Source organism: Nicotiana tabacum, chromosome 22, assembly GCF_000715075.1.
Source record: "Nicotiana tabacum cultivar K326 chromosome 22, ASM71507v2, whole genome shotgun sequence".
Classification (NCBI taxonomy): Eukaryota; Viridiplantae; Streptophyta; class Magnoliopsida; order Solanales; family Solanaceae; genus Nicotiana; species Nicotiana tabacum.
In genome coordinates, this window is record NC_134101.1 from 187700408 (window position 1) to 187711895 (window position 11488).

At 35.9% G+C, this 11488-nt stretch overlaps 1 protein-coding gene across 2 annotated transcripts; it reads right to left on the bottom strand.

Annotated features, from left to right (window-relative positions):
• Positions 1-247: 247 nt before the first annotated feature.
• LOC107826966 (uncharacterized) lies at positions 248-9855 on the bottom strand. 2 transcript variants are annotated; one of them, XM_016654011.2, is made up of 3 exons: positions 9735-9855; positions 8519-9638; positions 248-645 (listed from the first exon to the last, which is right to left on the bottom strand). In XM_016654011.2, the coding sequence occupies exons 2-3, from the start codon at positions 9635-9637 to the stop codon at positions 487-489; spliced, it is 1278 nt and encodes a 425-aa protein (XP_016509497.1). In that variant the 5' UTR covers position 9638; positions 9735-9855; the 3' UTR covers positions 248-486. The 2 variants fall into 2 exon arrangements, with proteins under 2 accessions (XP_016509497.1, XP_075100062.1); XM_075243961.1 differs by having other exon boundaries at positions 8519-9800.
• Between the last annotated feature and the right edge of the window lie 1633 nt (positions 9856-11488).

An 11488-nucleotide genomic window follows, 5' to 3' on the forward strand; every position in this document is an offset into this window, starting at 1 on the left:
CCTATGCTATGTTTTTTTCTCCATAAAAGTGGAGCTTAACTTGGTGTGGTAGAAACAGTAACCTGTAATGAGGGTTAAACGTCCTCATTTGACAACTTATTCAGCATTAATAAGCATCGGTTCTCTTGCCTCAAATGGCTATGTTTTTCAAGCTTCTCTGTCATTAAGAATTTACAAGTGGTTGAATCTTGCATCAGTCAAGTATATAAATGTATCATTCACGGAATATCAGGGATGCAATCAACACTTTCTTAACAGACCACTTCATTTTATGTATTTGATTTAAAGTAACCTACAGAACCATTAGCATTCGCACTAAAATTGCAGAAATATTACAACACTACAATGCTTTCAAAGCCAACAAAAGGACTATCAATAACATTTAAACAAGGGGAAGGAATACAGATCAGAAATTTGATGAGCAAACAAAGGGAAGTTGCTACTTCACCGAGTCAATAGGAGACCACAAAGAATCTCACTTAAATATCACCAACCATACTTCCCCTGAGTTTGAGCTTTTGTCAGCATCCCCTTGGCACGTCGCTCTTGCAGCTCCATTTCTTTTTGTTTCATGTCAAAGTACAAAGTACTTATTTGATGCTTTCTTTTGAGCAGCTTAGAAGGCTTTCCCTTGCTTGAAACAGGCTGCACGAAAGAAAATGTACATGTGAGAAACTGAGTTCTTATCAAGCTTAATCATATTGACAGGAGGAAAGGGAAAAAGGGCAAAGCCAGATATTTGGTTTACAATCAATATGTTGTTATCAGGTGTAAAAATCAAATAGAACAATATTATTCCATACTGGTTTAACTAATCAAAATCAGTTTCATAAGTCCTAACCAAACAGACCTGAAACCAACACCTGCCTTCAGTCCCTAAATGGAGCTAGGAGAAACCGAATGAGACGAGACAGTGACAAATCTCAGGTACTTTGAACGTTAAATCACTACATCACAATATCTCACTGCACTTCATATAAGTTCTAAAAACAAGCAAATAAGATTCGTATCTCTTAATACCACATCAAAAAGAGAGTAATTGACATGACACAGATGCTGTATGTGCGGTGAGGAAGAGGAAAACAGCAGCCACTTGTTCTTCCATTGTCCATTTGCTAGAAAAATATGGGATATATTCTTTTTTTTAAGAATAAACATATGGGAGTTATTCTTAAGTATTTTTGGTAAGCAGTGGGTAATGCCATGTTCTGTGATAGGACTTCTTTGCTAGCTGGTGGAGCTACAAGGGAGACAAGGAGCTAAGGAAGATTTGGAGAACAATTCTTGCCTGTATAGAATAGACCATATGGAAGGAAAGAAATTGTAGATGCTTAGCTTTTGCAATACATATTTTTGTAATTGAAATGTTCAGGTCTTTTGGCTTTTTGGTGTAAGTTTGAAAGTGTATATGACGATAGCAACATGACAGATTTACCCTTTTCTCAACCAAAAAAAAAAGTGACACGATAGACTTCATTAGCTCCATACAACAATAATTTTGTATGGTCCGGCACTTGGTGCGCAGATTCTTTTGTACGGATAGAATATTTACCTTGTCAAATAAAAAATATTAACAGGATTTTGAATTTGCTGGCAGGTATCATCTCATTTGGCTAGCAAAATATGATCATATATGGAAAGGTGAGGAAGGTCAAAAGTCCCAGTAATAAATTATGTTCAAATCATGTTAGGACAGATAAATCACCCCTATAACATATGTTAAAAGGACTTCTCTCTCAGAGCAACGGGAAGGCCTAAGTGCTTCAATTAATGGAGCACCGACCAAGGCACTTTAAGGCGAGAATCGATCACTTTTCATGGCCTATTTATTCATTTTTAATAAACCAGATAAACAAGTGACCAAAGGATGACACTGAATGGTGTTAACTAATCAAAGGCGGTTTAATATAACGTGAAATACTCCTTACCCCACACATACAAGTAGAGAGATCATTTTTCACTCTTAGTATCGGATTCTCAATTTTCAAACTTCAAAGGTCCTGTTCTTCCTTTCCTTCCATAGCAACCGAAAGATACAAAAGTGCCATCTTCTGTCTCTTTTTTCAGTTCAAGTCCAAATGGCACACCGTCTGACTTGTCACTTTCTCTCACTCCCATAAAACTATAGTGAACATGCAATACAAGAGAACGTGGACAACATCTTCCACAATCCTCACAAAAACAACACTAGCTAACTGCAATATGTATTCTCCTTCTTAAGTTGTCTGCAGCAAAGATGGCTCCCAAGAAGCACACCACATAGACTTCCATTATGCTCTCCACAGGAAATCTTGAATACCTCGTGAATTAGGCAATTATAGTTTGAAATCACTAAAAAGCAATTCAAAAAGATCATTCCCCTGACCTGACAGCCCCAATTCCACACTTTTCCTCAAAATTTTATTTCTTTTCGCAGTAACCAATAAAGTGGTTACTTTTTCCCATAAAGTGGAATTGCTCAGATCAAATATTTGTCACTGCAGTCACTTTCACAAAGCATTTGAACATTTTTCTGGACAAGTTTCACATTCTTTTTGACATGCTTATGAGTTATGCCAATAGTTTACACTTTCAAAGTTACTACAGTATGTATGTACTTAATAATAAGGAAAGAAGCAAAGACAACCAAAACATGCCTAAATTTAGACACCTTTTCAAAAAGAGTTTTTTATTTTTTATTTTTTTTTATTTTCCTCCCCTTTAATCCCCCTTGGTTGAAGCTATTGCCCCTTTGGTGACTCGAACCCACGACCCTGGGGTTGTAGGCGGGAGTAGGGGCGCTGACCTTTCCAAGAACAGTTATTACATGCAAATCAACAAATGAAGAAAAGGGGGAAAGGACAAAGAACCTACAACTTTGAACAAAAGCAGCACATGCAAATCGGGAAACAAGAACAGCACATGCAAATCGGGAAATGGAAATGAAAAGCAGTGAAAGCCCATGTCTCACAAGAAAGCAATAAGTTCACATGAGGGGTTGCCCTCCCCTGGCAAATCAGGAGGATAACTTTACAACTCATAAGGTGAGCTGAAGTTAACTTTACAGATCCTTATACACCATGACAAATGAAAACCTTAGCTCACTCGTAAGGTCAGATGAAGTAAACGATGCCAAAACAATGAGGATTAATGGTATCCCTGTAGAGGTTTTGAAGTGGATTACCAAGTTATTAGTTGTTATATTAACTGGTGGAAGGATGTCGAACAAGTCGTTCCGGTAAATAAGAATGAACTACCGTGGTGTTGAACTTATGGGTCATACGTTGAAACTTTGTGAAAAAATCATCGAGTATGGACTTAGGAAATTACAAGGGTAACGGGAAAGCACATTTGAACCAACACTCGGAAGATCTTACAATAGACACTATATTTTTGATAAGAAGGTGGAGAAAACTTATAAAAAGAGGAAAAAGAGATCTCCACTTCATATTCACTAACCTAAAGAAAACATATCATAGAGTGTCATAAAAAGGGGCTACGGAGAGTGCGTGAGAAGAAAAAGGTTCATAATAGATATATAAATGCCAAAAAGGATATTTACAAAGAGGCAGTTAAAAGTGTGAGAACAGTGGAAGAGATACAATGAGTCTCTCAATTGTCAGTTTACACCATGGATTTTCCCTAAGCATGCACTTGTCTTCTCTAGTTATCCATGAGTCAACCAAAAAGCTAGCAAAGAAATACATTTGTGTAGCTATGTATGTTGCTAAGTTTGCCTTCAAAAATTCTATTGTTTCTTTTAGTCTAAATTTCTATGAAGGAAATATTTAAGTATGATTTATAATAGTAATTGATTGTCATTCCAACAATAGAGAGTAACCAAGAGTACTAGTATATTCCTTCTAGATCATATGTGGACTGTCATTGTCCTTTAACACAACTCCTCCCTCAATTAAGGCTAATACAATGGCCTGCTGAAATAAAAAAAAAGAGCAAATGTTATACTTTTGAGACATAGTATGTAGGTGAGAATTGAAAAAACTTTTAAATTAGTCAAATGATTACACCGGTTGAGTGTCTGTAAAATAGACATTGTATGTACTAAATGTGTGTCTGTGATATCGCTATTGAAAGTACATTTTAAGTCCTTTTAAAGATTACAATAAATCATACCAATTCCTTATAAAAAAGATTATAATAAGTCATGCTTAAAGTTGTTTATGGTTCTTTTTGATCAGTGGGAGTGAATTTTGTATCTATTACCCCATTTTTTAAGGTCATAAAAGTATAACTCGATTTCATTTATAAAGCATGACAATGTAATTATATTTTAATGGTAAGTCTGACAAGGTTGTAAGTTGTATTGTCATTGGCGTTTATCCAATGCTTGATTCAGGCTGGCTCTTTAGAGATCTACACAAGTACATATATAGTGTAAAAGCTTATGAATATGTGCTTGCTGTTGTTTATATGATTATATCATTATATCACTGTTTGACATTTATTTGAGTCCTTGAACGAATATTCAAAATGATGTTGTCAACAATATTGACATATATTGGTTGTAGCACATTTCTTGTTGTCTACTTGGTTTGATTTGATCATCTCGTTGATGATTATTTGTAAAGAAATTGAATAATTTGCTTGATTTCTAATGAAGACACATTCTTATATGTTTATGTATAAAGAAGACATAATAATCACCATCTCACAAGTTGTTTGACTTCTTTAACATTGTTGGTAGGTTTGTGTTTAGTAAAGGGCAAGTTGGCAATAGTTGATAAAGTTTCATTTAAAGGGTATAAGACTAATATTTACATCTCTTGATATTGAGTATACAATGACACTTAAATTGAACACATGTAGATGGTTTAATTCATCCATATGACATGACACAATCAAGTCAGAAATCTAGGAAGCGGCGAAGACTTAGTGATGGGAAATAGTTTAGATTAAGCCAAGAGAGGGAAGTGCCTATAGGCTTAAAAGCCTTAACCTAGTTGGCCTCCTATTGCATACTCACAGGTATTCAATAGGCCTACACCACTGCCAGCATATACCTATTACAATGAAATTATACATGCCCGTCTTGTCCACCAACTATTATCATTTAGCACGTTTGGTAAAACTGAATTATTAAGTTAATGTTAAGTCCACATTTAGGAAACAATTTTAAACTCCCACTTGAAAAACACTAATTTAACTATAAAAATTTATTAGATAAAATGACTCTCGGGCTAAATAAGTTGTGAGCACAAACATATAAGGTGGAATTACCATTTCTATCATGGTCTAGTGAAACAAAGCACCAACGCCGAAATGCAATAGTACTTGCGTCAATGAACGATACAAGACCGGTCCACGATCCCAAACACTGAAGTTTTGTTGACCTGGACTCAAAGTTGTGGTAGTGCAACAAGAAATAGCCAACATGGTCTCCAAATTGAGGTTATTTCATTGTCGGTCCTTCCAACGATTTCCATGACAATATATGTGCGACCAATCAGCATGAACACTACTGAAAAAATCGTAAATGTAATTTTCTGTCCTAATAACTACCACCTTTATCCATATGATATCCCCAGTGTTTTGGAAAGTGTTAAGCGCAAAAAAGCGACGAGGTCTTGCTTCACAGAAGCGAGAAGCGAAGCGCACGTTTTTTTCATGTGAAGCGCAATTTAACACATAAATAATAAAAAAAAAAATAGGCATAGATAAATGGCTAAGAACTCATTAAAAATAACATATTAAGCAAATGGCTTGATGCCATTGAATAATCAAATTAAATTTACTACAATCAACAACCAAAAATAACAATTAATTCACTGATAAATTGCAGAAAACAGAGCATACAGTAGCATAAAACAGAGCACTTTTAATAACCGAAGAAGAAGTCATTTAGGGCACAAAATGAGCGCTTAAAAAGTGAAAAAAATTGAAAGAATTCCATCATCAGAAGAAGAAGACCAGAAGAGAAGAAGAAGAGAAGAAGAACAAAAGAAGAGAAAGAAGTTGAAGAAACTTACCTGGAGTTCGCTGGAGAAGAAGTCGCGTATGTTTGTTTGTTCACAGATGGTTTATTTGCCAAAATTTTTAAAAAAACCCTAGCTGATGCCTTCTGCTCGCTTAAGCACGCTTTTTCTACCGGCTCGCTTCTCGCTTAAGCGAGAAAAGCGCACGCTTTTTGAATGTGAGTCGCCTTTTTAGCAAAAAAGCGCTAACCCTGCGCCTCGCCTCGCTTCATCGCTTAAAGCGAGAAGCGAGCGCTTTTAATAACACTGGATATCCCAACTTCAACGACCACTATCATCACCTACGCGCCTATTGATCTAGGACTCAATATTCATTTAGATTCATCAATTTTACAATCCATCAAATTGAACATCCCTATATTGGAGAGCATTTAAGGTCTTGAAAAAAGATTAAGCTCTTTAACTGACAAAGTTTAGAACATAACAAGTTGACTGACTAATTAACTTGCCTACGCCTTTAACACATGGCAGTATTTCGTTACTTCTACTCCACCTTGTATTCTTACAACAACAACAAACCCAATATAATCTCACATGTGGGGTGTGGGGAGGGTAGTGTGTACGCAGACCTTACCCCTACGTTGTGAGGATAGAGAGGTTGTTTTCGATATACCCACGGGAAGGGGAAAGGAAAGGAGATACAAGAGTACTACTAATTCTACTGGTAAGGAAAGGGAAAACTCTCGATTACCAACTAACCTTCTACCCTAATTCTCGATCTCCACATCCTCCTATCAGGGGTCCTGTCCTCAGTAAGCTGAAGTAGCGTCATGGCCTCCCGAATCACCTCTCCCGATACTTCTTTGGCCTACCTCTACCTCTTCTCAAACCCGTCATGTCCAAAACACCTCCTAACAGGAGCATAGTGCTTCTCCTCTTAACGTGCCCGAACTATCACAGCTTCGACTCCCGCATCTTGTCCTCCACAGGAGCCACTCTCACTTTGTCCCGAATAACTTCATTCCTAATTTTATCTCCCAGTATTGTGAAAAGCGCCCGCTTCAGCGCTTAAAGCGCGAAGCGAAGCGGGCAGTTGGTCGGTTCTATGTTGTGAAGCGTAGCAGGTAATATAAAGCGTGCGCTTCTGCCATAAAAACGAGAAGCGGCGGTGACGACATAAGCGAGCGCTTCGGTATATTAAGTGGTTGCCAATGCTAAAAATAAAAAAGCTCTCTTTTTTCAAAACATCATCGAGCAACAGAGAAAAACAGGCGCGACTTCTTCTTCTTCTTTCACTATTTCAGTCTCAAAATAGCAGCAAAATGCTGCCAAATTTTTTTTCCTTCAGTTCTTCTTTTTCTCATTCTCTTCTTCCTCTTTTTCTTTCAATGTTTCAGTTTTAAATTGCAGCTAAATGTTGCCCAATGTTTTTCTTACTTACTGCCAATTTCCTTCGGTTCTTCTTTTCGTTCAGTATTTATTTTAATTTTTTTTTTAAATTCCGCTTCACTTTAAAAAAGCGAGTGCTTCGCTTCACGCTTTAAGCGGAAAGGGGTTTGTCGCTTTTTCCTAGCTTCACGCTCTTCACAACACTATTATGCCCACACATCCATCTCAGTATCCTCATTTCTGCTACTTTTATCTTCTGAACATTTCTTGACTGGCCAACACTCAGCCCCACTATCTTGTATGCTTCCATGAGAAAAATGGCACTAGGTCAAATCTACCAAGTTTGATAGGAAGAAATCAAAAGATATCTGAATGTCTTACAAACTAGATTTGTTGTGATTGTTTCATGCTATCATTATATTATCTACCTGTACATTACTATACTTAATTTTTGGTCCAAATATCCTCAGAATAGGCTCTCTATAATTGAGGTTTCACCATCTAATATTTTTTATCTCAATTTAGCTCTTCCTCTGGAATTCCAGAAACAAAATCTGGCATGGGGTTAAATCATGGTAATAGCACCAAAAACAACATACACTGAAGCAACTAATGCCAGAGGAAAATATATAAATATTCATGTTCACGTTAACTTGACTTGACTATTATTTTATAAAAACCTCGTTGCTAATGGGCGAACATTCCAAAAAGATAAATGAATAAGAGCATCGAGAAAATACTCAATCCTCCACTGGAATACCATTTGTCAAGTTCTCCTAGAGGCTAATACATGGCTGTCTAAATGATAAATCAACTAGAAACATGCATAAATAACATTTAATGGATCAAGTGAATACTTCTAATTATGCCATTAGCTATCTAAATCTCTTGAGATTCATTTCTCCTGCTCAAAATCAGTAGAAAGTATCAAGACCAGATTTGGATATACAAATCAAAAATTAAGCAGACAGATAATTTAGAACCCAGTGTGGTCCGGCCCTTCCCCGGACCCCGCACATAGCGGGAGCTTAGTGCACCGGGCTTCCCTTTTTATAATTTAGAACCCAAAGTCCAATAACAACACCACATTCACTATAAGGTTCAGATAAACAAAATTAATATGCAGTAGTAAAAATCAACCACAATTTAATTTTAACCTTATCAAAAATTAGTTGAAGAACAAGTACCAAGGGGTCATAGACATAGTAAAGGCGTACCTGGTACGATGGGCCAAAAGCAATTCCAGTAAGCCTTGACTGGTCTTCCCTAGGCCGATTCTTCATCAACTCATCCTGGTTCACCTCAACAAATTTCTGTGGAACATCTTTCCTGCCTCTCTTCCCAGGCAATGTCAATGCAACTTCAGCCGTATCGGTAATTGCTGATGCTGATGCTGTTGTACTAGACCCATCAGTCCATTTATGATCATACTGTTCATAGCCAGTGTAAGTCCCACTATTGCTGTCATAGCCAGGATAATTCTCATAACCACTAGTCCCATCATTAGCACAGCTTTCAGGGTTGACATAACCATGTGCACCCCAATTGGAGGAGTAATCGCCTGCAACACCCAAACTAGCACTGTATTCTGTGGGACCGCCAATCCCTCCCATTGAACTCTCTAAAGATCCATCCACCTGCTGGTTCTCATTGTACCCTGTATTTGAACTAACTAGAACTTCACTCGAGGTAGCTGAATTAGGAACAGGGACATCTGCTTCAATGGTGGATCTTCTTCCAGAACCCGAACCTAAAACACCCAACGAGGTCGAGTTCTTTGGAGCAGGAATGCTCGATAAAAATGACTTAACTGAAGGTGTTTGAGTAAAAGATTCAGACCTTTTTCTCTGCTTCTCCTTCTCACCCTCATCATCATCATCCTCGTCTTCATCTACACTATTATTAGACTTGACAGAAAAAGGGTTGGCAGGAGGCTTGAACTGAACAACCTTTTTTTTAGGTTTAGGATCTGACGAAGACAAAGGAGTGGTTTTGGGCGGAGGAAGAACAGAGAAAAGCGAAGAAGAAGAAGATGATGATGTGGATTTACTAGGTTGAGGAAGAGAAGAGAAAAACGATGAGGGTTTATCAGGAAATTCATCTTCTTCTTCAAAATGTTGCTTTACAGCTGAGCGAGTGGTTAAGTTGGGTGAAGTATTTGATTGGGATTTTGGTGGGGGAAGTGAAAAAGAAGATTTAGGGGGAGGAAGAGAAGAGGAAAATACACTAGGGTTTGAAGAATTCGAGCTATGTACTTGTTGTTGTAGATGCTTATCTTGCTGTGACTGTTCATCATCTTCATCAGAAGAAGCATAGTTTGCAAACAAAGATTCCATCCTAAGAGCAAAACCAAAAAAGGGGGCAGATTACTAGGGTTAGGGTTAATATAGAAGAAGCTTATAATCGGAGAGTTGAAGGATCCCTCATATTTACCGGACTCCGGTGGATTTGATTAGCTGATTCCTTCGCCGGCCTTATAATGTGGATAAATTTTTATTTTAACACTATTTATTGATTGCAGTGTTTCCTTTTCTTTTTCTTTCTTTTTTTCTCTAAGGGATTATGACTAGGTTTGGATCGTTTTTTCCCTAAAAAGAAACCAAATCAATTAAATCTATTTTTCAAACACTAGAACCAAACTAAACCAATTAAATCAATTTTTTCTCAATTCGGTTTATGTCGGTTTTTCAATTTTTTCGGTTATTTGTCGGTTTTTTCTAAAATATAAGACATACTCTACCAAATACATATTTCGGCGACCACATTTTCAACGTAACACTATCAAATCAATGTCCTTTGAGAAATCTATTATTTATCAAAATATATTGATGATAATTGAATCAAATAGTGATGAATAATTTAAAGACTCAATTTAAAATATATTATTTTTAACATGAAATAGATTCTTACACTTAATAAAAGAAAACTACCAATCAAACTAGAATGTAAAGGTAAAGAACTGTACTAAAAGTGCAAACGATTAACATTTAATATAAAAATTTGAAATTTTGTATAAAAGTATACATATATATAGGTGTAATAGTAAATTTAAAATAGCTACTCCTATCTTCGGTTTGGTTCGGTTTTTTTTTATTAAAACCAAAACCAAACCAAATTTGATCGTTTTTAAATTTCAAAACCAAAACCAAACCAAACCAAAAAGTACCGATTTTTTTGGTCGGTTTGGTTTGATTTTCGATTTGGTTCGGGTTTTCGGATTTTTATGAACACCCCTACCGTATTGCAGTGGGTTGTCTACTTCTGAATTATCAACGGAAACTTGCGTTACATTTTACTATTACTATTTATTTTACTAATTAATCCTTTAAAAAACGTATTTTGTTATGAATAGTTTGTACATTGGATATTACATTGGATGCTATATTGGATGCCCATGTTGTGAATAACTTAAAGATTAAATCTCCTACTTTATGTCCATCATCTTTACTTTTTATGCCTATAAAAGGCTATGTAATTGCAATGGAAAGACACACACAATTGAAGAAGAAATCTCTTCCTTCTCTCTATCTCCATTTCTTGTTCATGTTTTACTAAATTGCTTTTATTTTCTTGTTCCATATTGTTACTTTGAGTTATATTTCATAACACGTTATCAGCACGAAGTCTCTAACCTTAAGGTTGAATTCCACTTCTAGTAAGGTATATCTGGATGATCTATTGTCATAATATAAACTTGAGCATCTTGTTCATGAATATAGTATAGTTAAATTTTCGTGAACTAATAATAGGTGGCATGCGCTAGACTACATAATTTACAAAATTACAATTATACTTTATTATGTATGCTTATGGTTTTACCTTATAATACAATTTAGTATGCCTAGTATAATGATTATACATTAGTTTACTGTCACATATAATTAATATAATAATAATAATAATATTCGTAACTATTTTATTTTGATAAGATAAAATATTAGTATAAGAGGTATGTACTACACCAAATTTTTCATTAATGATAGTTCTTATCAAATTAACGTGTTCAATCATTTCTATATGGAAATATATATCTTTATTTGCTACATCTCTTATCGGACAACGATAATATTCTAAGTAAGCCGCATTCTATCATTTCTACTTCATCTTGTGGCATGAAAATTCGGTACAATTTTTTTTCTTTAACTAACTTTGGAGCTTAGTTCCGTTAGAAACTGTGAAATAATTTA